The following is a 26,654-nucleotide window of genomic DNA, read 5'->3' on the forward strand; positions in this document are numbered from 1 at the left end:
ACTCAATGGGAAAAGAACAGTCTCTTCAACAAATGATGCTGGGACAACTGCATAACCATATGCAAAGAATGAAGAAGTTTGACCCCTATCTCATGCTATATAGGAATTAACGCAAAATGGTTCATAGACCTAAATATAAGAGCTAAAACTATAAAACTCTTAGAAGAAAATACAGGAATAAATTTTCATGATCATGGATTTGACAATGGATTCTCAGACGACACCAAAAAAAGCATAAGCAACCAAAAGGAGAAAAGTTAATTAACTGGACTTTGTTAAAATAAAAATTCTTGTGCATCAAAGTCCATTATCAGCTGGGCACAGTGGCACATGCCTGTAATCCCAGTGGCTGGGGAGGCTGAAAGAGGAGAATGGCTGAGTTAAAAGCCAGCCCCAGAAATTTAGCAAGGCACTGAACAACTCAGCAAGATCCTGTCTCTAAATAAAATATAAAAGGGCTAGGGGAGTTCAAAGCCAACCTCAGCAAAAGCGAGGCGCTAATCAAATCAGTGAGAACCTGTCTCTAAGTACAAAAGAAAAAAGAAAAAAAGGGCTGGGATGTGGCTCAGTGGTTAAGTGCCTCTGGGTTCAATCCCTGGTACCAAAAAAGAAAAAGTCCATTAACAAGAAAGTGAAAAGACAATCTACGGAAAAAGAAAAAATTCAGGGGCTGGGGATGTGGCTCAAGCGGTAGCGCGCTCGCCTGGCATGCGTGCGGCCCGGGTTCGATCCTCAGCACCACATACCAACAAAAGATGTTGTGTCTGCCGAGAACTAAAAAAAAATAAATATTAAAAATTCATATTCTCTCTCTCTCTCTCTCTCTCTCTAAAAAAAAAAAAAAGAAAAAATTCATAAATCATATATCTGATAAGGAACTTAAATCCAGACAGAACTCTTATTAACTCAATAAAAAAAAAAAGACAACCTGGTTTTAAAATGGGTGAAAGATCTACATAAGCATTTCTCCAAAGGAGGTACACAAACAGCCAATAAATACATGAAAAATGCTCAACACTATTAGGAAACGTAAATCAAAACTACAATAAGGGCTGGGGTTGTGGCTCAGTGGTAGAGCACTTGCCTAGCATGTGTGAGGCATGGGGTTTGATTCTCAGCACCACATAAAACAAATGAAATAAAGATATTTTATCCATCTGTAGCTAAAAATATTTTTTAAAAACTTCAGTGAGATGCTATTTCACACAATTAGGATAGCTACAATAAAAATGAAAATAATAAGTGTTGTCAAAACCATGGAGAATTGGAACACTCATACATTGCTGGTGGGAATGTAAAATTGTTTGGCCACTGTAGAAAACAGTTTAGCGGTTACTCAAAGAGTTACCGTATGATCCCACAATTCTACTTCTAGGTATATACCCAAGAGAAGTGAAGATGTATTCATACAAAAATTTGTACATAAATGTTCATAGTAGCATTGTTCATAATAACCAAAAGATAAAAACAATCCAATGTTCATCCACAGATAACACAGTAAACAAACTGATATACAATGCAATATTATTCAGCCATTAAAATAAATGAAGTAATGATACATGCTGTGACATGAATGAACCTTAGAAATTTCTGTATCATTACTGTTAAGTGAAAAAAGCCAAACACAAAAAGCCATATATTATGTAATTTCACTTATATGAAATATCCAGAATAGGCAAATTCATAGAGACAGAAAGTAGAATAGTGGTTGCCTGGATGAAGGAGGAGGAAATGGCAAATCAGTGTGGCCTTTCTTTTGGGGTGATGAGAACTTTATTCAATTAGATTTGGTAATGATTATACAACCTTGTTAATGTACTAAAAATCACTGAATTGTACACTTTAAATCTGTGAATTTTATGGTATGTGAATTATGTCACAAAAATAGAAAAGGAAATGTTATAAACATCCAGATCAAGAGGAGGTTGCTATGCATCTGAGGAGACTTCTATTTAGTAGGTTAAACAAAGTAGAAGGTAACTCTGACATAAGATGAAACATTTTCCCAAGGAAATACATTTCTGATGCAGTAGGAAATTCATTCATTCAATAGATGGTCACTGAGCACCTGCTTTGTACAAAAACCAAGGCAGAATCTGCTTCCACTTGCCTGTTGTTGCTTAAAGGCCTCAAGAAGGTGATTGATGTCAGTAAAAGTGAGAGGAAATTCCAGGCGAGGGCCTTCATAAGAGTCTGGTACATCTATCAACCCTACATACTCCTGTCTATCCTTGATATCCTGGAAGGTGCTTTCAAAAAGCCGACTTACAAGTTCTGGAAAATTAAAGACAGAAAGGTGGGTGAACAGTGGAAATCAACATTTCAATACTTACATGTAATAAAAATCTTCTTGAATACCTAGCCCATGTAAGGCACTGGTGTTAAATATTACGAATATCAAGATATCCCACAAATAACCATGAGGAATGACTGATTCTGAGACCAATAGGTACATTCACATAGATAACCATTATCCCTTCCTGGGATAATGTTTTGACAAAGTACTGAGTCTATAATCAGTGCAAAGGAAGAGAAGCATCATAAAAACTGGTCAGTCAAGGTATTTTGATTCTCTGAAACTCTAGCTCTAAACTTTTTGCCCACTTCTTTCATCTCAGGTTTTTACAAACAGGGCTAAAAACACAACAATTCATTGTATTTTATTCAAAAATCTGCTGCTATTCAGGAGCTACAAAAAATTAAACTACAACATTCAATTTTTCTCATTAAACACTTGAGAGGATTTTACTTAGTTGTAATTAATTTGCTTCTCCCTTCACATAAAAATTTTCTTACATGATTTTCTTTTTTTCTTGATAACAAAGCAATAAAATTAAATGACAAACCATAAGCAGAAATGTCCAAAGCCCTCTTTGAGAGATATTTCTGTATAGTAACAGATTGCCTACATTCCCCATTTTAGTAGGTACTGAGACCCACAGTCATTTCTTGCAAGATTACCCACAAAACAGTCAGCTCAAGAACAGACATCCAGACAATTCAGGCAGAGAAAGATGAAAGGGGATGTGACAGACTGATCACAAAAGTGGCCTCAATTCTCTATCCTAGCTTCTACCCATGCCTTTTAAAATGTGATTTAGTCATTTCTCCCATTAAGCATATTTTTTCATCCCTTCAACCTAGTCCAGGTTCATGACTTGCATTGGCCTGAAGAATATGGGGGAAGTAATACCTACTAACTTCATGTCCAGGTCTCAGGAGGCCTTGTTATGCATCTCTCTTTTGGAAAACTACCACTACCTCTAAGCCCAGGCTAGCTGAATAAAAAAAACCAACACCATGTGGAACAGAGCTGCATCATCCTAGCCAAAGGTGTTCAAGATTATTCAGCAGCCAGCAGAGCTTCAGACACATGAGTGACCTCAGCCAAGACCCAAAATACTGCTAAATCAAGTCTACCAAGATCATCAGAAGTGGTCAGCTAATCTGTAGACATGCTAGAAGAAATGTTTACTATATAGCACTGAGGTATTGTGGCTAATACACAAGATTATTACAGTAAGAGAGGACTGGCCCAAGCCAGGAATGGTGGCACACACCTGCAATCCTAGCAGCTTCAGGAGGCTAGGCAAGAGGATCAACAGTTCAAAGCCATTCTTAACAACTTAGCAAGGTCCTAAGCAATTTAGCAAGACCCGGTCTCAAAATAAAAAATAAAAGGACTGGGAATTGGTTCATTGGTTAAGTGTCCCTGGGTTCAATCCCTGATAACGAAACAGAGAGAGAGGGAAAGAGAAATGGCCCAGAAGATGATGACATACTCTTCAACTCATTAACACTGATTTGTAATTAAGGCCATTCACCAGAAGTTCTCTGCAAACAGTTCCTTTCTTTTTGAATATTTAGAGTGGTGTGTTTAGAAGGTATGACGTTAGTAGATGTAGATAAAATATATTTTTTCACAATCCAGTTATGCTGAGAAGATTACATTTAAAAATTAAGTCTGAAAACAAATTCTAAAGTTATATTTGGTCATTTAAAAAATATTTTCTAAATTGTGAACCCCAATATTTTTTGGTGATAGTTAATGATGTTTTATAAAAAGCAGAATTTAGAAGTAATAATATCTGTCTTCAATGTGGTCCAGCAGAGGTTATTTTTCTCATTTGGATTTGGTTTAAAATTTAAGATAACTTATTTCAATTAATAATAATAATGCTAGAAACATTGGATTTTGAGATTTAAGAATAATTTGTTTCAATTAATAATTAATAATGCTAGAAACTAGAAATATAAGCATCTTGATATACTTTATTTCAGATTCATTATGTAGGCAGTGACGCCCAATAGTTTACTTAACTATCTTAATGATCATACCACCCATTTTAATTTGATAGCCATTCTTGGAGATGAATTTTGTACCAAAGGAAAATTTCCTTTTCCTGACTAAATACATTGAAATATCACAAAACTCTTGGGGAAAAAAAAAACAACCCACTTCTCAGGGAAAACAACTACACCACAAAATCACCCCAAATTTAACTGCATCATCTAACAGAATTATCAATATTGGTTTCTGTAATAGACTTTAAAAAATAAAGTGAATATGGAACATATGGTCAGGAGTAGAGGATTTTGTTTTATAGATGAGGAAGGAATTTATGACATGGTTATAGTATTCATGACAAAGTACAGCATTTGAAACATGCCTGACTTAGAAATCCAGATGTTATAAGAGAAAAAGAAGTTGAGGATATAGATATGGGGATGCCTATGGACATGTCCAACCCTTTGCTCCTTCCAAATTCTCAGAGGCAACCGTGTTAGTCAATTTTCTCTGCTGCCTATACCTTCAGTATGATCCTTTCTTCAAACTCTGTAAATAAATTAGACATAGCTAAAGACTCCTGAAATCTAAAATTCCACCCTGGACTTCATATCTGTCCACACTGAGAAAGATTTCCTCTTCCAACCTTCCAAAACAACACTCTATTATTTGATATTTCTATGTTTATTGTTGGACAACTCTTTCTTCATTCTGTCTCCTCCTTGGATAATTTATTCTCATCCTCCAAAATTCAGAATGCATCCAGGTTGAGTCCCAAACCCCTCCATCTTATATTGAAGATGATGACAATGATAATGATGACAATGATAGCTCTTGCTTTTTTAATAAATTATGTGCCAGGCATTGTTTTAAGATCTTTACATGTATAAATTCATGTAATAACCACAACTACCCTTGTGAAGTAAATATTGCTATTTCTCTATTTTATACATGAGGAAGATGGGGGCAAGATGGTAAGTGGAGAGATGAAACCCATATTCTTAATTATTATACTTTAACTATATATTATACTACATAGCATTATTGACATTCTTATAACTTATTAATACCAATTCTGTGAGGTTTAAGCAAAAATTACTTCTTTTTCCCAATCATTGCCTTCACCCATGCTCTGTCATTTCTCCCTTTCTCATCTACTAACTGATATAACAAACCAATTCCATCAAATCCAGTGATTAGAAATCAGTCTTGTTAGAAAAAATGAAAACACCCTTCTTCTTTAAAACAAACAAACAAACAAAAAAGCTTGGCTGAGTGTGATGGTACATGCTTGTAATCCTAGCTATATGGGAGGCTGAAATAGGAGAATCACAAGTTTTAGGCCAGCCTGGGCAACTTAGTGAGAACCTATCTCAAAATAAAATTTTGAAATGGAGGGGCTGGGGATATAGCTCAGCAGTAGAGTGACCCTGGGTGCAATCCTCAGTATGTATGTATGTATGTATGTATGTGTGTATGTATAAATACAAAATTTAATTAAATTTAAAAACAAGCTGAATATAGCCCTACCTTTCATAGATTTAATGACCCTCATTCCTTACAAATTTTGGTGGGGCTGGGGTTGTGGCTCAGTGGTAGAGCACTCGCCTAGCACATGCAAGGCCCTGGGTTCGATCCTCAGCGCCACATAAAGATAAATAAGTAAAGGTATTGTGTCCATCTACAACTAAAAAATATTTTTAAAAAATGTTTGGTAATAAAAATATGAAAAAGGACCATTTCCAAAGTCAATTCTTAACTAAAACTACTCAATATCAAGTCGATGTCAAATCATTATCCTTCTGCTGGTTTTTAGCAACATAAAAGAATAATATAAATTCTTTTCCAATTGCTCATGTGTGCCATATATGAAAATAATCCAAACCTTTAACATTTCTGTTTTTGTTCTAATTAGTTATACATGACCGTAGAATGAGTTTTGACATATCATACATAAATGGAGTATAACTTCTCATTCTTCTGGTTGTACATGATGTAGAATCACACGGGTCGCGTAGGCATATATGTACATAGGGTAATAATGTCCAATTCATTCCACTATCCTTCCCACCCCCATACACCCTTCCCTCCCCCTTCACTCCCCTCTGTCTAATCCAAAGTAACTCTATTCTTCCCTATACCCCCCCCTTTATTGTGCATTAGCATCTGCATATCAGAGAAAACATTTCAGCCAAAGCTTTGACATTTCTAATGTCTTTGTGGGTTACAACTTTCATAACTAACAACAACAATTTAATGAATGGCAACAATATACAAAAATTTGTGCAACACATTATTAGAATTAACTCTTAGCTGTCTCTACCACCCACATGTTACTTTGAAAGCAAGCTCTGGGTATTGCTGGAAAAAGAAAAGTACCAATTGAACCACATTTATAGTTATAGTTAACTATAAATTTTTATTTCACTTCCCAATTATGAATCTGGATCAAAATTATTGGTGTCCATTCAATAGATACCAAAATGAATTTCATAAAATTCAACACCTATTCATGATTTTTTAAGAACTCAGAAAACTAGAAATGGATGGAATACTTCCTTAACATAATTTTTAAAATTTGACTAAATAATAATGGTTTCTCCCATTAAATTATCAATAACAAAAAAAGAATCCCACTTTCACTGTTTCATTTTAACATTACTCTGGTAGTGCCAACCAGTGCAATAAGACATGAAGCCGAAATAAGAGCAATAACTATTAGATAGAAAGATATAGTTTTACATAGCCAATGTGATTAAATACCTACACTCAAGAAAACTAATGGAAAAACTCCCAGAATAGATAGGAAAATTAAGTATAATACATAGGTTAATCCCAATGGCTTGAAACACATTTTTAATTGGACAGACAGCAGAATACATCAGAAACTAGAAAGGCAATATGTCAATCAATGGAAGGGAAACTGATGTGATACAGCAATTTGTATACGGGGTAAAAGCGGGAGTTCATAATCCACGTGAATCAACCGTGTAATATGATGTATTAAGAACTATGTAATGTTATGAACGTCCAATAAAAAAAAAAAAATATTTTAAAGACATTAATGGACCATTATTTTATTCACTTATTTATATATGGTGCTGAGAATCAAACCCAGTGCTTTACACATGCTAGGCAAGTGCTCCACCACTGAGTCACAACCCCAGCCCCTTGAATCACATCTTTACCAGTGGTGAGATGAATAACATTAGGAGATTACCTTCTAAGTCTCAAATTCTACATTTATCAAAGGTAAATAACAATAATAATTTTCATGGTTTGTCATGAAAACCAAATTAAATAATGTATTTAAGGTACTCAAATTCATGCATATGGCAAACATTTAATAAAAATAAGCAGTAATAATTTCATTAATATTATTGAATAAAAGTACAAAATAAGATAAGTAGACATAAGTCAAAAGCTTTATGAAATACTATCAATAATAAATGGGAAGATATCATAGAGAAAATATCCTATTTACCATATCAAGAAAAAATATAAAATACCCTAGCACTCCATAGAATAAAAATGTAAAATAAATAAATGAAGGTAGTTTTGAAAAAGAAAATATATATATATATATTTTAGAGTATGTGTGTATGTATATACACACATATATACACACACACACCAAATACTTTGGCTGATCTGGGAAGCAGAAAGAAAAATAAAAAACCCAGCCTGTTTAAACCTGCTGCTAGGTATGGCAGATTTCTGCTTGAGGAGGAGGCTGATGTGAAAAAACAACTAGGAATATTTGCATGAAGACTCTGCTCCCATCAAGTTCTATGAACTGGTTTTGAGCTCTAAAAGTAATAGGATGGAGAGATAAACTGGTATAAATGATTTTCATAAATGAGGTGGTGAGATTGCAAGGACAAATACTGCTTTAAGGTCATCTCTCACCTTTGGAACACCTCATGTCTTGAGATACTCTGTGCCTCAGAATTCAATCCATTAATCTGGGCTCAGTATCTGGGAATGTTAAATAACCTCTGGCTCCTAAAAATACTTGGCTTAGGGATCTCAACACTTCAGTTATACAGGTCTAGGTAGAAGTTGTCTATAATCCTCTCACCAAAGAGGGCATTAGAGATCAATCAATGGCAATAATCTGCAATCTCTTTTTCTGTTACACTGCAATAATTAAATCAGTGTGATCCTAGGACTCTGCAGTAGAGAGATATATAAGGGAATACAGAGATCAAAAATAAACCCAATAATACATTTTTTATTTTTAAAAAATTCTTGTATTTATTTTTAGTTGTAAATGGACACAATATTTTATTTATTTACCTTTATGTGTTACTGAGGATTGAACCCAGGGCATCACACGCACTACGCAAGTGCTCTGCCACTGAGCTACAACCCAAGACCAATAATATATTTTTAAAAAATATTTTTTAGTTGTCAATGGACCTTTATTTATCTATTTTTATGTGATACTGAGAATCTAACCCATTGCCTCACACATGTTAGGCAAGTGCTCTGCAACTGAGCCACAACTCCAGCCTCCAATAATACATTTTTAAATGAATATATTGTTTTGATTTAGATGTGAGGTGTCCCCCAAAACTTCATGTGTGAGATAATGCAAGAGGATTTAGAGGTAAAAATGATTGGGTTATGAGAGCCTTAACCTAATCAGTGCATTAACCCCCTAATAGGGATCAACTGGGTGGTAGCTGTAGGCAGGTAGGATATGGTTGGAGGAGGAGGGTCACTGTTGGCTTTGGCATTTACATGTGCCCTTTTTGAGTAGTCTGTCTCTCTATGCTTTCTGGTGCCATGTCCTGAACTGCTCTCCTCCACCACAATCTTCCCACTGTGATGTTCTGCCTCACCTCTGGCCCAGAGCAATGGAGCTGACCATCTACGGAGTGAGACCTCTGAAACTGTGAGCCCCAAACTTTTTCTCTTCTAAAATTGTTCTTGTCTTTCGGTTACAGCAACAAAAAAACCAACTAAAACATATTAAGAAGGAGGCATTACAAATCAGTAGTGAAAATATTATCAAATAAATGTTGCAGGAAAAATTGGTTAACTACTTGGAAATTTTTCTCTGTAGTTGTGTTTTGTTTGGCACTGGAGATTGAACTAAGGGGTTCAATCACTGAGCCACATCCCCAGCCCTTTTTAGTATTTTATTTAGAGACAGGGTCTCACTGAGTTGCTTAGTGCCTTGCTTTTGCTGAGGCTGGCTTTGAACTCATGATCCTCCTGTCTCAGCCTCCTGAGCTGCTAGGATTACAGGTGTGCCCCCCTGCACCTGGCTACAGCTGTGTTTTTTAATTATTTTCAAACACTGGATATTAAAATTTTCCCATTCAATAGTTTAATATAAAAAAATCCAGGGGCTGGGGTTGTGGTTTGGTGGCAGAGTGCTTACCTAGCATGTGTGAGGCTCTGGGTTCGAGCCTTAGCACCACATATTAAAATAAATAAAATAAAGGCATGATGTCCATCTACAACTACAAAAAAATCTTTAAAAATTTTTAAAAATCCAAATGTTATGAAGTATTAACATTTTTAAAAGATAAAACATAAAAACATCCAGAAATACAGGCATAGTGATCCATAGTTTAAATATTTCAGGTCCTTCTAAGTAAAAACAGGATTCACAAAGAATAAGATACTTAGACTAGAAAGATATTTTAAATAATTAATGTATGAAAATTTCTCAAATCTGATGAAAAATACCAACTTAGATATATCACAGAAGCTTAGCAAACCACAAGCAGAATAAATAAAGATCAAAACTCATCAAAGTACATTAGAGTTAAAATGCTATTTTTCAATATTACTTAGATTAGTATGTTTCTTCCCCACTTCTTTAGGTGGTTATATTATTCATTTGTAATACAGTTAATTTGTCACAGTGTGTATTCTACTTTGAGATCACACACACACACACACACTTTTCCCCCCCACTTCTTATGTTTAGTTATTACTTTTAGGGGGCAATGTGAAACATAATCATGATTCTAAGAGTTAGAAATCCAAAAAGGTATACTCAGAGAAGTGTCACTCTTCCCCCTCATCCCTTCCACCCAATCTCCCTCTCCCATTCTTTCTACTCTGTACCTACCCTCTGGGTAAAAATGTCATTCATTTCCGGTTTATTCTATAGGTTAATCCTGTATTTATTTTTGTACTAATGAATATATATACATATCTTCATATCAGGGAAATATTTCTTAAACTATACAGGAAGCACTAACCATAAAGAAAAAAAATTGTACCACATTAAAATTAAGAATGTCCACTTAGGGCTGGGGTTGTGGCACAGTGGTAGAGCACTTGCCTAGCATGTGAGGCACTGGGTTCAATCCTCAGCACCACATAAAAATAAATAAAATAAAGGTCCATCAACAACTAAAAAGAAAAAAAAGAATGCCCACTGATTTAAAGATTTGGGGAGGGGATAGGGGATGTAGCTCAGTAGTAGAGTACTTATATAGCATGTACAAGGCCCTGGGTTCAATCCCCAGCACCACAAAAACTAAAATAAGCAGGGCAGGATGGTACATGTCCGAAATCCCAGCAACTTGAGGCTAAAGCAGGAGGATCTCAAGTTTGAGGCCAGTCTCAGTAACTTAGTGAGGCTCTGTCTCAAAAATAAAAAGGGCTGGGGATGTGGCTCAGTGGTAAAGCACCCCAGGTTCAATTCCCAGTACCAAAAAAAGAATACTGTTCCCTTCTTTGATAAAAATATTTTGTTATATTTTAAAATCATCTGTAGAATTTTTTTAATGCAGATTATAAAAAAATTCAGAGTCTGAGTAAATATCTCTGGGCTGGAACCCAGCCATCTGTGGCCCTGAAACTCCATAAGTGGCTCTGATGAAATGAGCCTGGATTGAAATACTACATCATTAGTAGAACAAGCCCTGTTTCATTTCTTCATTACATTTCTTGCCCAAAACATTTCTTGCCAAAGAACACAAAGGACAAGCCACTATCTTCAAAATGCAACTATCTAAAAGAATGAAAATGACTTCTACCCACTCCCCATTTCTCAGGTTTGGCTATTTCACCATTCAAAAAGCGTCTATGGATCAGTAAATGCTTTAATAAGTTTCATACATGTGTACTCAAATCATTCCATTAAAACAATCATTCTTTCACCACTTTGAAGGGTGTTTACAAATTATTTAAAAGACGCTCCTAGATACCATATATGTTTTAATTACAGCAAAAAAAATGATTAGCCCAAATTAAAGAAAAATAAGTTTTTAGGTCTGGCCTCTACCATGGAAATAACAACAGCAGGTCTTAATTTGGTGAGAAATACATGCCTTGCAAATAATTATAATATTAAAATCATTTTTGAGGGCTGGGATTGTGGCTCAGCGGTAGAGCGCTCACCTAGCAAGGGAGGGACCTGGGTTCGATTCTCAGCACCACATTAAAAAATAAATAAAGGCATTGTGTTGTGTCCATCTACAAAAAAGATATTCTCTCTCTGAAAAAAATCAGTTTTGAACCACACCTATATCACCTGTCTTTGATTCAGAATGACTAGATAGAGATAGATTATAGTGTCTTAGTCTGTTTTATGCTGCTATAACAGAACACCACCGACTGCATAACTTATAATGAACAGAAGTTAATTTGGCTAAGGGTTCTGGAGACCTGGAAGTTCAAAATCAAGAGGCCATGTCTAGTGAGGGCATTCTTGCTACATCATACATAAGTCATATGGCTAAAAGTATCCCATGGTGAGAGACATGTTCAAAAGAGATGATGGCTGAATTCATACTTTATAAGGACACCACTCCAAAGATAATTAACTCACTCCCAAGATAATGGCATCAATCCATTCATAAGGGCAGGACCTCCTATGACATAATTACTTAAAGGTCCCACCCCTCAACACTATTGCATTGAGGATTAAGTTTTCAACACAAACTTTGGGAAACACATTCAAACCATAGCAGACAAACAGGAGAAAGAGAAAAACACAGATATGTTGGGGCCAACTGTATTTAATCTGCCATTTTCACTGAGATCTACTGCCTGAAATACTCAAGATATTTTTATTTCTCAATACAAAATTTTTGTGGGTGAAAAATGAGATATACTTTACTAAGCTACTATTGTACAGCAAGGACTGTGGTTCAAGAGAAGGTATTCAACAAATGCATGGTCAATGAAATCTAATTCAGTTTTTTGAAAAGTGAAAAAATTAATTAATGCTGATTTAGCAGATACCATCAAGAGAAGAAAAAAAGTCAGTTGAACTGATTTCACTAGTTGTTAATACCATCAAGAGAAGAAAAAAGTCAGTTGAACTGATTTCACTAGTTGTTAGGTGTCACACAGGCAAGAGAGGTAGGCATCTTTTTAACTTCTTAGCATTCTCCCATCTTCAGGATTTATATTTCTTGATGAGGGCAATTCAATATTTAATGGTCACTTTTGAAAAGACTAAAGTTTTTGCTTACCTGGATCTTCCTTACGTGCTCGTGAACAGTTTTCCAACATGAAGGTAAAGAAATTGGATAACTGAACAAAATAAAAAGATTAATCAATTAATGAACCCTAAGCAGCTACTGTGACAAATACTGTTGGTGGTCTGTGCAAGTTCCTTACTCTTTTGGGGAACTCATCTTCTAGTTGCTTCATCTACTAAGGGTCACACCCCTATCCCTGTCCATGAAGCTGGGCAACACTGCACTCAGAGTCACCGAGGATATTACATGTACATCTCTCCTGGAAGGTTGCCCACAGACAACAACTGGTTGAAACAAGAGTGTAACAGATCAGTCCCCTGCCTCCTGACCCCTTTATAGGACAAAGTATGATGCATTTCACACTTGAAAGCTCCTGGTGGGATCAAGCTAAGGTCAGACTTCTCTAGAAAGCACATTTTTGCTTGGCTTCTTCTACCATCATATCTTGATTTTTTTCACTGCCTTATTATAGGTTTTTTCTGAAAACATTCTCTCAATAAGTCACTTGTACCAGAATCTCTCTCTCAAACTCTGCTTCTAGAAAGTCCAATCTAAGACAGCTACTAAATTTTGTTGATTATAATCTCCTCTTTTCTCTTTAGTGGTAAGATTAAATAGTGCTTAAAAAGATAGCCAACACTGTGAGCTCCTAATCAGGGAAAAGGGAGCATCTGATTGAATTCCAAGAGGAAATATAGCAATTTAAATATTTTTGAATTTTTGATTTATTTTTAAAAATTATAACATGATACATAAATATGATTGTTAGGTTAGTCCTTTTTTCTTTTGTTTCCCCCCTAGTACTAGGGATTTTGGGAATTGAACCCTGAGCCTTCACACATTTGCCACATGCTCTATCACTGAGCTACATCTCTAGCCTGAGAAGTCCCTTCTAACACCCTTTCCCCTATTTATTAATATCACTCTTGTCCCCAGAACTAACCCCTATAAACAATTTGCTATATATCTTTTTCCAGAATTTTGCTGTATATTTAATTTTTTTAAGTGGGGTTGAACCCAGAGGTGCTTAACTGCTGAGCCACATTCCCAGCCCTATTTTATATTTTATTTAGAGACGGGGTTCTCACCGGATTGTTTAGGGCCTCACTAAGTTACTGAGTGAGGTTGGCTTTGAACTCTCGATTCTCCTGCCTCAGCCACCTGAGCTATTGGGATTACAGATGTGAGCCACCATGCCCAGCTGTATATTTAATTTTCTTTCACATATATGGGATAAACTCTACATACTATTCTGCAGGTTGATTTTTTTTAAATCAATAACTACATTAGAGATCATTCCAAGATTTTTTTTATTGTTAAAAAGTTCTCATTTTTAAAGTTGGGTATGGTGGTACACACCTGTAATCCAAGTGAGTCAGGAGACTAAAGCAGGAAGATTGCAAGTTCGAGACCAATCTCAACAACTCAACAAAGAATAAAAATAAAAAGGACGGGGGATATGGCTCAGTGGTAAAGTGCCCCTGGGTTCAATCCTTAGTACCTCCTCCCCCCCAAAAAAAGAAAAAGTACCCTTTTTTTTTTTTAATAATCCTTATACAAGCTTTTAGAATGTTCACAGATTTGTTCCCTGGAAATTCTTCCATTTTTTTAATTCCTTAAAATATTTTTTCCCTTCATAAATCAACAACTTTTCACTAGGGTATATCCCCAAAAATAGATTAACGCTATTTTTATTAGTTAGCTAGACATCTGGCAGCCCTTTGGAAAATGTGAACTTTGAGACTGAAAAACACCATCCTCTTCCAAAACCACACACTCTCTCAACAGCTAGTTCTAAGCTCTATTAAAGCTTCCTCAACTTAAAATTGACCCAAACTTTCATTCTTTCAGTAACAATGAATAAAGAGAAATACTTTACAAAAAAAAAAGGAGATACAAGTTTGCAAAACAGACCTGCATTTGACCATGTTCATCAGCATATTCGATGGACTGGAAGATGGCAAGGGCATAGTGTTGTCTGGCCTTCAGCCGAGCTCTGTAACCTCGGTACCAGTTCTGGATGACCAAGGTGGCTTTTAACACTACAGAACCGCAGGATATAAAAGCCAGAGAAAAACAGTTATTATGCAGCTCTTAGAGGGAAGTAGGTGCTTCAGCAAAAAACAATCAATCCACTTGGGTTCATAGATTCTTAGAATATAAAAAACTGCAAACAATGAGAATGACCTTTATATTTTTTATAAAATGTCCTCAAGTCTCAAACACTTAAATAATGATGGCATAGCCATTAAGAGTAGAATTTTTTGAGCAAGACTACCTGAATTTGAATCCCAGCCCTGCTATTACCATCTATGTGACTTTGGATAAGTTATTGAAGTTTCTCGAAGCCTCAGTTTCTTTATTTGCAAAATTGTAAATGATAACAGAACCCACCTCTGGTGCCACTTACTCTTCACTATATATCCCAAAGAAATATCTACACAGTCCATAAAGGAGACATATGAAGATGCAACAGCAGTAAGGAGTTTGATACCAATGCAGGCTGGCTATCCACTACTAGAACAGGAATGTGTTCCTGTGGTGGATACACACCACGGTGTATCATGCCACAATTGGAAATCATAGATTACATAAACCCATAGTAATGTGGGGAGGTCTTTAAACATAGTGCTTCCATCAGAACCGTTTTTTTTTTAAGTCAGAAACAAAATGAAATATAACACAACACCATTTAATATCTTTTAAAAATATACATATGCAAAGCCATAATGTACATTTCTTAACAGTATATGCAAAGGAAAAGATATGCACTACACAAAATGATTGGTTACTTATAGGGGAGGTGCATGAACATGGGGTAAACTGACAAAAGAGAATAAAGTAATTAACGTAAGGAAAGGTCTTGCATGAAGAACTGATGGCAATATACAATGAATTGAGAAGTTTGACTCACTCTACCTCTGTGCCTGAGATTCTATTGAAAAAGATAGATGAATAAATAAACACAACTCCCTCCTTCACAGAGTTACTATAGGACAAAATGAGATACTATGGGGTGAAAAGTTCAGCCCAGTGCCTGGTATCAAGTACATGCTAAATAAATGGCAACTGTATTGTTTTGAACCACCCTGTGGTTTCACAATATTAAAGAAAGAGATCAGGTGAGAGATAATGAGATTTAAAATACAGTCTCTTATGCCTCCTCAAGTTTTAGAGTGAAGAGCATCAACAACAGCTGCCTCCTTTTATTCATGCTATAATTTTCCCAGTTAGCTCATAAAAATTAAGAGCTGACTGTAACAAAAACAATTTGAGTTCTGAAAGCAGAAGTCCTACCTTCAGTTTTGGTTTGTACCATGTGATACAGAGTATCCACCAGAATGTGGTCATATAAGAATGGCTATTTATGAGCTTCCCCAAGGTTCATGGGTTCTAAAGACTCTTATTTTATTATTCAGCTTCCAGAAAACTTGGGGAAATGGACCTAAGGTCAAGTACCATGATCTTTATAAGAAAAACTGACAGGGAGAATAATTCAGTGACTGTTCAATATTTCAAGGCAAGTAATTGGTAGTACCATGGCCCAAATCTCCAGTGTTCTCACAATATCTTTATGGAGTGCCCAGGCTCTCCTGAAAGGCCTGTTGTGTGAATAGTCATCATCATGATGAACCAACCCTCTCTCCCCAGGGATTATTGTGTTTACCAAGTACAATAGTGCTATTCTAGTGCTATTTACTGAGCACTTACTGAAGTCAGGCAATGTATTAGTTCTTACAGTCCTTGCAACACTGTTGAGACAGACTCAAAAACTTACTTAAGGAAGCAAGGATCTGAACCCAGATCTGACTGACTCCACTGTTTCTTCATCTATACAATGATGCAGTAGAAAAAATGATTGCTGAAGTCTCTTCTGTTTAATATTAGCAACATCAATAATAGCCAATCTTATTCTTTCTAATTAATAATAGGACAACTAGCTATATATGTTAGTCTATATAAGACATTCAGTGCCCATAAGTATTATCATCACCATATTATACATAAGGAAATTGAGTTCAGAGCAGCAAGTATGTTAATAAAGGTCACTTACCTAATATAGACTTAGGTACTAAGTCCAAACCCTGGGTTCTAACTCCATTAGAGCCATTTACTTCATTTCCTACACCATTTGTACTTTTCCTCCTTTTGAATAATAAAAGCCACCATTTGTTGAATGCTTACTATGTGCCTGGCACTAGCTGAACACTTTACCTATATTAGCCTTTCTGCTTCTCCACTACATGGGGAGAGAGGTCAGCTAAATCTTTTCTACCATCTCTGCCTGGCATCTGTTAATTCCCTTACTGGAATCCACACCTGACTCTCCACACAAGGAATCATTATTTCGTTTGTAAGTACACGACACATTCATTGGACTCTATTCTACTAGTGGATGTAGATACTATGCCTTGGAAGGTAGACAGCCATGCTCAGATACCTCTGTCTTGCACTTCCTCTTCTACTGCAAAGTCAGGAAGCTTAACTACCACTTAGGAATCAATCACCTATCTATACCTGCATTCCTGTACCTGAGCATGATACCACTTATGGAGCTATCCTATCTCAACTCTAGTCAGCTCAGCAACTGAGGTGGGACTCTGCAGACCCCATTTTGGCTTTGCCAGCTGCTCCCTGCAATACAGGGAGACTGCCAGACCAGATGAGGGACAAGGGACAAACTCCTTTTATCTACTTCCTGTTCGTCTTGGCTAACCTAGTAACTGCTACTTGCCCCCAGAAGCAACAGTTGGTTCCTGTTTGCAGTTTACCCAGTGCTTGCAAAAAATGGTCTTATGGCAGCTCTTTGACACCAGGACCAGCTGAGCAGTACTCCTTCTCAACTTGCTGAAGTTTAGTTCAGCAGAACCTCCCTCCAAGTTTTTAACATGGAATCATTCCAGTCTTTTCCCTTTGTTCTATCAACGCTAGGAGTGGTCCTTTTCTGCAATTGCTATCCCTATATACTTCAGGGTTCTCAGTTACCTAGTAACAACTGGATACCTATTTGTCAATTCTTCACATTCTAATAAAATTCTTTGTTCAAAATCACCTTGTAGCTGGGCACAGTGGTGCACGCCTATAATCCCAGTAGTTCAGGAGGCTGAGGCAGGAGGATTGTGAATTCAAAGCCAGCTTCAGCAAAAGCAAGGCGCTGAGCAACTCAGTGAGACCCTATCTCTAAATAAAAAAACAAAATAGGGCTAGGGAAGTGACTCAGTGGTCAAGTGCCCCTGATCAATCCCCAGTACCAAAAAAAAAAAAAAAAAAAAAAAATCACTCTATAGCTTCAACCTCCTGACTAGACCCTGCCTGTTAAGCTTAGTCTCAGTGAGGTGGGAAAAACAGGTTCTGCATAGGTCTCAAGCTCCCAACTTCCCAATTGCTTTCCAATTCAGTCCTCAACTAGATTTCAGCAAAGGGATTTTGAGTACCTGTGCAGTGGTTGATAAAATGGACTTTGATTTAGATCCTGCTGTTACCCCTTAGGCATATAGTTCCCCTGGAAATATCTCCAAGACAAGGAAAGAGGCCAGCAGGCCAGGACTGGGCAAACCAACATGAGGCCTCTAAAACCTTACCTGATGCCTAAGAACCCACCTACCTACTGCAGGGCAACATTGCCAGCTCCTCTGGATCAGAAACCTCCAAAAAGTGGTAAGGGATAAAACCCAGATATGACATACCCTACTTGAGGAGATCACTGGCTCCAACAGTCCCAACCCTGCCCAGACAGTTGAAGATCTATGTCATCTAGATCTTAACTTGTTGGACAGCTTAAATTCACTTCAGGTCTCATTGCTTCATTATGTAATAGGGCTTGTCCTCCCTGTCGCATTAATTCCACACAGAAAAAAAAAAAAAAAAGCTATTATCATATGCATCCCAAGAGAAGCAACAACATAGGTTTAATAAGTTGTCTGGCCAATTGTATGTGCTTAGCACAGGTGGTTTCTCTATTACTAAACTGTTTTTGTATTTTGAGGGTTTTTTTTTTTTTTTTTTTTGCTGTATTTTTTAGTAGATTATTTTCTCCTGTGGCAATCATTGTATTTTGCAAGAAATTAAATATCCAGGTAAGGAGTTAGTAAATAAGATAAATAATACTTTCAGAGTCCTTGCTTTATGCCTGACACCATGCTTGGTGTTTTATGTGGATCATCTAATTCAATTTTTTAATTTAATATTCCCAACAATTTTATGAAGTATCATTAGCCTTATTTCACAGATAAGGAAACTGAGTCCTAGAAATAATTTGCTTGGGATTACATTGCTCATCAATGAGAGAATGTAGAGTCAAATCTAGATCTCTAATTCCAGAACTTGGGCTCATAACTACTGTGTTATACAACCCACCAAGACATTTGAAATAAGCCATAAAAAAATGAGGCAGTACCACCTTCACCACCTGATATTCTATATGGTCACATGTTCATGTGTTCACTGTCTATCTTCTACTATTAGCTATGAGAATAGGAACTTTGTTTTGTCCACTGCTACATCCCCAGTATCTGGGAAAAGGCCTGGCATTGGATATTTGCTGGACAAACAAACATATGAATACCTTCCAGTACTGTTGTAATAGTACATAACAATATATTAGTAATGTGTTGACACAGGTATTACTAATATATTAATTGATTGATATAAAATGCTTAATACATTGCTTGACATATAGGAAGCACTCAATGAATTGACAGACACTTCTTTTTAAAAATTGTCTCTCTCCAGGATAACAAAGTCTAGAGCCCCAAAGAGTTCCTAATTACACATACCATTTCATTAGAAATTTTACAATCTGACATGGAAAAACAAGCTACTGAGCGCAAGAAGAGCCACGCCAACCAGCACAGGATTTATTCCTTTATAGTCCACAGTCTTTACTCAGATGCCACCTTCTCAGTGAAGCCTTTCTAAGCATCCTTTTTGAAATGGCACTCCTCCCACCATCACCAGTCTCTTTGTTGTTTTTTTTTTAATCCACAGCACTTAACACCACCTGATAATTTATATATTTTACTTATTTGTTATAGTCTGTCTTCTCCCATAGAATGTAATCTCCAGATGGGCTGGGACTGGTCTGTTGGATTAATCACTGTATTCTTGGAATACAGCAGGTACTCAATAAGTATTTCTTGAATGAATGAATGAATGAATGAATGAAAGAAACAAACAAACAAACTACTGTTAAGACTGTTTTGTGTTTCTCTTCATGCTGATTGGTGGAGTCTTCTTATGCTTGCTTGCTTTGTTTTTGAAGTAGGAGTTTCACAGATAATTCTTTGAACAAGGAATTTCTATTTGGAATGATAAAGCTTTTATTTAATTTTGAAATTTTGTGGGCAGAGGACTCTAGAGGAAGCACCAGAATGAGTAAATATTTAATGCACCTTTAAGGGGCCTGACATCCAGTCAGGAAGACACAGAGGCACAAGTGTGATAGAACTGATTAAAAGGGATTCAAATGAATGGGAAAGAGAATGAATCCTCTAGCATTAAAAGGCATTAAACAAGGAAAAAAAGCATCTATTACCTCAGCTGCTCAAAACACAATGAGAATAGGGTATGGCTCACATCTGCCTGGGGACTATAGGTGTCAGTATTGTTATATTTGTTTACAGATATTCTATGGTTGCCATCTGCAAGAGTGTACGGCTCTCCCAAGTGAGACTTCCAGCTTCACTGGAAAAACAGCTCAAAGCACATGCCCAGTGACCTGAGATAGTCACAAAGCCTGCTTCTTGGTCAATGACATGGTTTGAATGTCCCCTTCAAAACTCATGTTAAAATTTAATTGCTATTGTGACAGTATTAAGAGGCAGGGCCTCTGTGAGGTACCTGGGTCCCTCATGAAGGGATTAATGTTGTTATCTCAGGAGTGGGTTCTAGATAACATAGGCTGAATTTGGCTCCTTTTTTCTCTCTGCATACACATGCTCTCTCACCATATGATATTCTGTGCCATGTTATAAGGCAGCAAGAAGGCACGCACCAGATGCTGACACCTTGACATTGGATTTCCCAGCCTCCATAATTATGAGATATAAGTGTTTTTTATACATTGCACAGTCTGATATTCTATTATAGCAGCAGATAATGGACTAAGACAAGCAGAAAACAAGGCAAAAGACCTGGGGAGGGATGCTCATTCACAAACTCTGGCATCCTTGCAGAGCAAGGGCCCAAGAGTCCTGGAAAGCATTTTTCTTAAACAAGAGACGCCCAGTGTCCAAACAATGACAGACTTTTTAAAACTATCATTTTCCCCAAGAGAAAAAAAAAAGAGAGAGATCACAGTTTTATCATTCTCAGAAAACTCTGGCCTTCCACTTAGAAAAGGTCGAAAATTAGAGGTTAATTTACGTGACTTTTTCATGCCCTCTTGACTAACCACCAAACCCATCCACATGACTTAATGTAAATATGCCATGAATTTGTAATCAGGAGATTTCCATTTTGATCCTGACTTAATCAGGTGCCAGCTATGGAACTTGAGGCAAATCATGTAACCTCTCTGGTCCTCAGTCTCTCATCTGAACAACAAGAACTTTGGGTTATATGCTAAGATCCTTTTCAACTACAAAAATACTCCAATTCATCCACATCTTTTTTTTTAATGCCACCACTGTAGCCAGCCTACTACTGCTCATAGCAAAGCTGAATATAACCATTCAAGGACAATTTTGATGTATAAGGCTGAACATTCAAACCAAAAACTTCTGGACAAAGAAGATAAATTCTAAAGGCCACACAAAAAATAAATCAGCCAGGTGTGGTGGTGCATGCCATAATCCCAGCTACTTGGGAGGCTGAGAGAAGAAGACAGCAAGTTCAAGGCCAGCCTAGGCAACTTAGTGAGACCCTATCTCAAAATAAAACTTAAAAAATCGGCTGGGTAGAGTGCTTGCCTAGCATGCACAAGGCCCTGGGTTCCATTCCCAGCACCATAAATAAATAAATAGGTCTAGAGGTGTGGCTCAGTAGAAGAACACTTGCTGAGCATGTACAAGGCCTAGGTTCAATCCCCAGCACTCCTATAGAAAAATATATCAAGTCACTAATAGTTTTGTTTTTCCCATCAAGGAACTGTGATTAAAGTTTGCTAGCAATTGTTTCAGGAACATTAAACATTTCACCTATTAATTCTCTTTAAATCACCTGAAATATGATCACTGTGGATGATCTGTTAACTGGTGCAAGTGATAGCCAATAGAAGATGAGGAAAGATGAATGGGGGAGAAAGTGAAGACAAGAAGGGGTTAGGAGACAGGGACACATGGGAAAGGTCTAAAGCTTAGAGGTTTCAACAAAGACCAGGTCACAGAATAGGATGGTAATCATGATGATTTCAGAGGTAGACTATGGGGGCAGGAAATGGGAGGGAGCAACTTAATTTGATTAGTGAAAGGGTTGTTAAAATTTGGGAGAACAAGGAACAGAGATGCCAAAGCCTTAGGGGGATTATTCACATATACTGTGAAGATACACATGATGATATTAAGAGTTGGAAAGAGTCTTCAATGAATAAGAAAGTTGGCAGACACCAAAAACAAGGACAAAAATATGGTACCACCAAAGGGCATAAACCTAGGTTGCAACTACCACAAACCTGGTAAACTTAAATTGCACAGGATTAGTATTTTTTTCATTATATTTTGAAACATTTTCAAATGTATAAAAATGGTAAGAACAGTACAATTGTTAATATTCTGTCATTTATGTATTCTTTCCACATGTATCATATTTCTTCAGTCTTCTTTATACTAGAACAATTTTAGTGTTTCTATTTAATGACACTGAAATTTTTTAAGAATACAGGCCATTTGTTAGTAAAATATCCCTCAATTTGGATCTTTCTGCTATTTCCTCACAATTAGATTCAGGTTATACATTTTGGCAGGATAAGTGATGTGTCCTCAGGACATTACATCAAGAGGTACATGATGTTAATCAGTCTCATTAGTGGAGATATTAACTTAGATCACTTGGTCAAGGTGGTATCCACATGAAATTCTCTATTGTAAAAGTATTTTTCCCTTGTTTTAGTAACAATTTGCAGGAACATGCTTTGAGGCTATTCTTTAAAACAACATAATTTTTGCTTAAAGCAATTATTTCTATGGTGGTTGCATTTTCCAACTCATTCCTTCTATACTTATTAGGATTAGGATTTTTAAAGCCCTATTTTATTCAACACCACAAATAGCACAACACAAAGATTACATAAAACCATCTTAGGAAATTCCATTAGAGTTGTAATCCGTGGCTGAGCTTTATCTATACAATACCAAAATAAGAGGCCAACTTAGTAAAACACTCAGAACAGGAAAACTGCAGTTTACAAATAACTGTGAGCTATGGGCATGGTAATACACATGTGTAATTCCAGCCACCTGGGAGGCTGAGGCAGGAGGATCACAAGTTCCAATTCAGTCTAAGCAACTTAGATCCTGTCTCAAAATTAAAAATGAAGAGGGCTAGGGATATAGCTCCATGGAAGAGCACCTCTGGGCTCAATCCCAGTAACACAATAAAATAAAATAAATGCAACCTACCTGTCACATTATTTTTTGCCAATTTTCTGAAAGAATCATTATTGTAAAGATATCAATTTTTAAAACTATTCTTAAGTGTGTAAAGGAAATTTAGCTATGTTAAAGTATTAATATTTTAAATTATTAAAATATTTTCTCAAAGAAAATATGTTCTATTCAATAATTCAATATGACCTTTAATCTTTACTCAGGAAAAAATTAAATACCTTGATTGCAATTCTGTTTTATGTCTCCCTGTTATTAATTACTAATCCAAGTTATATTGCCACATTTGTTCATCCAAGGTCAAACACAATCAGCATTTAATTTTTGTCTTTTGCAGCTGCTAAAAAGCTAATACAATATAAAGCCACAATTATATAAGTGTTCTATTACAGGAAATAACTGGCAATCGGGGCTAAGATATTGCCCTTCCTTACACTGAGTTGAAATATCTCTCTGTGAAAGTATTTTCTAACAATTAACAGGATCCAACTATAAAATTGACTTCTTTGTTACTTGCCTAATAAAGGCTGGGAACTAGGAAAAATCATTTAAATGGAAATATGGAATGCCATATCCTTTAAGCATTATTTTCTGCCTTCTAAAGTTCATGATTATAGAATGGATATCTAAATAGCCCCTGTCAGAGTCTCAAAATATTAAAGCAAAGGTACCCTAATCACATGGTGAATAAAGTAAAAGGTGAAGCTGCATTTAATTGGTATAAAGAATAGAAAGACTGTTGGTTTTTTTGTCATCTCACACAGTGTGCTTATAGCATTAATCCTATATAAACCTCAAGGTCAACACATTATCATATCAAAAAAATCAATGACTAAAAATCATTATTGAGAGGGATCATAATTTCAAATGAAGAAAGTGGTCTTCTTTTACAAAGGAAAGTATTTTAAAATGATTGTCAACCAGGAATTGTAGCACATTATATGGGCTGAAAATAAAGATTTAGCAGTCATGATATACTGACAATAATTGGTGTCACGGAGTAAAGGTACACAAGGAGAACATTAGAGTGACAAAATAAGAGGGCCAAGAGGAACCCAGAGAAACCCCAATATTTAAAAGTTAAGAGAAAGTAGAGACCACATAAATAGTTCCAGCAGAAACTGGAAAGGAAAACCAGGAGAAGGTGCTGCAACTGAAGCAGAAGGCAATAAGTATTTTAAAGAAAGTGTATGAGTGCCAAGTACTACCAGGAAGTTGAGCAGAATCAGTACTACGTATGCTCCACTGAATATCAAGACCATTCATTTTCCCCAGGCTGGGATAGATGAGGAGGCATTAGATGGCAATTTTAGACAATTGGGAAATTCTGAATATAAGTTTAAAAGAAAGTAGAGACCACATAAATAGTTCCAGCAGAAACTGGAAAGGAAAACCTATATGTGGATAACATATCTAACATTACCAGTGTTAAATTTCTTCAGTGTGATTTAGTATCATACTTATACTCTTTTAGGAGATGCATGGTAAAGTATATCAAGGGTAATATCATAATATCTCCATTTACTTTCAAATGGAGGAGAGAGAAAAGAGGATAGCAAAAATGTTAACTGATGAATCTACATAAAGGACACATGGTATTCACTGTATCATTCTTTCATCTTCTATTCCCTATACCCCACAGTGCCAGTAATGACTTCTTAATGGCAATAATAATCAAAAAAAGAACCAATACTAATAAGAATAGCAAGAGGCCCTCTAAACAATGTCACTCACTGTTTTTCCATGAAGGTCCCAAATTGAAACATAGAACTTAAACTTAGGTGTAAGGGGATAGGGGACATGTGGCTGACTATCACCAGAAGGGTCTCTCAAGCAGTTATAAATGACTTAATTGTCAAATTTTTAAACAATAAAATCAACTAGATTTTATTAACCAGAATTCTATTAAGAATTTGAAAAATATCTGGCTTACTATTTAATATTTTTTATATTTTTAAATAAAAATAACAGATACTTTTGATAAGAATAATCTCCATTAGAGAAATTTTCTATTCGTCATAGCTTTTGCATCAACTTGAAATCCAAAATGGTATAGATAGTCTTTGTCAGTTCCTTAGCACTTAGAGAAAGTGAATAAGTGCATTTCTAAGTGGTCTCAAGGGAAGAAATAAAATATATTAGTGTTCTTAAAGTGCTCTGTGGAGGTGGTTGGAGGCAATAGATTATTAACTGAAAATCCATCGACATAAAATTTTAAGTGTAAAGTGAAGTTCAGGCGAGTGAAATTACAATGATTTATTTGTGTTACATGGAAAAATTCCAATTCTCCAAGTCAAGGTAGGATACTGAATCTGTCAGATCTGGTTCTAATTCAGGTTTAGACACCAACTAGTGGGCAGTTCTTCAATCCAAGTCTCAGTTTCTTCATCTTTATAAAAGGAAAACTAATCAGAACTTCCTCTAAGAGTTTTGGTGAGAAATAATGAATGTAGTAGGCACTAAATAAATCATAGGTAATATTAGTATCCTTTTGTATATTATGAAAAAAGTGAAATAACAAACATTACAAAATCAATGCTACCTCTCTAAATTTTATATATAGGCTATTCTTTCTTAAAACTGCCACAATACTCCAGGGCCAGAGTACTGTGGTTGAGCTAAATGATCAAGCAGGAAAAGAAAATCCCTAAACACTATAAGACCACTAAAAACAGCAACCAAATTCTTGCCTTGACTCTCTTATTCTGTATTCTTTTTTTAATATTTATTTCTCTTTTTTTTTTAGTTGTAGTTGGACACAATACTTTTACTTTATTTATTTATTTTTATATGGTGCTGAGGATTGAACCCAGGGCCTCGCACTTGCTAGGTGAGCACTCTACCGCTGAGCCACGGCCCCAGCCCCTGTATTCTTTTTTTTAAAACTAAACTTTTTTTATATACTGAGGATCAGACCCAGTGCCTCACATGGGTGAGTGCTCAACCAGTGAGCCACAACCCTATCCCCTTATTTACTGTGTATTCTAAAGCCAATCACTTTGCTTCCCAAAGCCTGTTTTCTTTTCTGCAAATTGAGAACAGCCCTTCTTCACAAAGTTGTGATGATCCAGTGTATGTATTGTGAAAGGCCTGGCCACCATACAAGCACTATGCAAATAAAAGGTACTTTATAGAAGTAAATTTAATTAAAGTTAGTTTCTGAAGGCAACAACATTAGGAGGCAGCATAAAAGGGTATAATGGCTGACAGTAACACTTCGTACTCAGAGCCCCATGGGTTCAAATCCCAACTCTGGCAGGTGAAAAGATGTATAACCTTGACAAATACCTTGCTGAGCATGAGCTGCTTCAACTATACATACAGGAATAACAACACTTTACTCAGGTTTATTGCAAGTAATAAATA

The 26,654-nt window shown here is 36.1% G+C and overlaps 1 protein-coding gene across 1 annotated transcript in view; it reads right to left on the reverse strand.

Annotated features, from left to right (window-relative positions):
• Positions 1 to 26,654, reverse strand: part of Ppef1 (protein phosphatase with EF-hand domain 1) — a 131,136-nt gene that overhangs the window by 69,650 nt on the left and 34,832 nt on the right. The window contains exons 7-9 of the mRNA XM_026396728.2: positions 14,662 to 14,789; positions 12,739 to 12,799; positions 2,111 to 2,274 (exon numbers count right to left, since the gene is read on the reverse strand). Of these exons, the coding sequence (XP_026252513.1) occupies positions 2,111 to 2,274; positions 12,739 to 12,799; positions 14,662 to 14,789 (353 nt within the window). The remainder of the gene's footprint in view (positions 1 to 2,110; positions 2,275 to 12,738; positions 12,800 to 14,661; positions 14,790 to 26,654) is intronic.

The sequence above is a fragment of the Urocitellus parryii genome, chromosome X (assembly GCF_045843805.1).
Source record: "Urocitellus parryii isolate mUroPar1 chromosome X, mUroPar1.hap1, whole genome shotgun sequence".
In the NCBI taxonomy this organism is placed as follows: domain Eukaryota; kingdom Metazoa; phylum Chordata; class Mammalia; order Rodentia; family Sciuridae; genus Urocitellus; species Urocitellus parryii.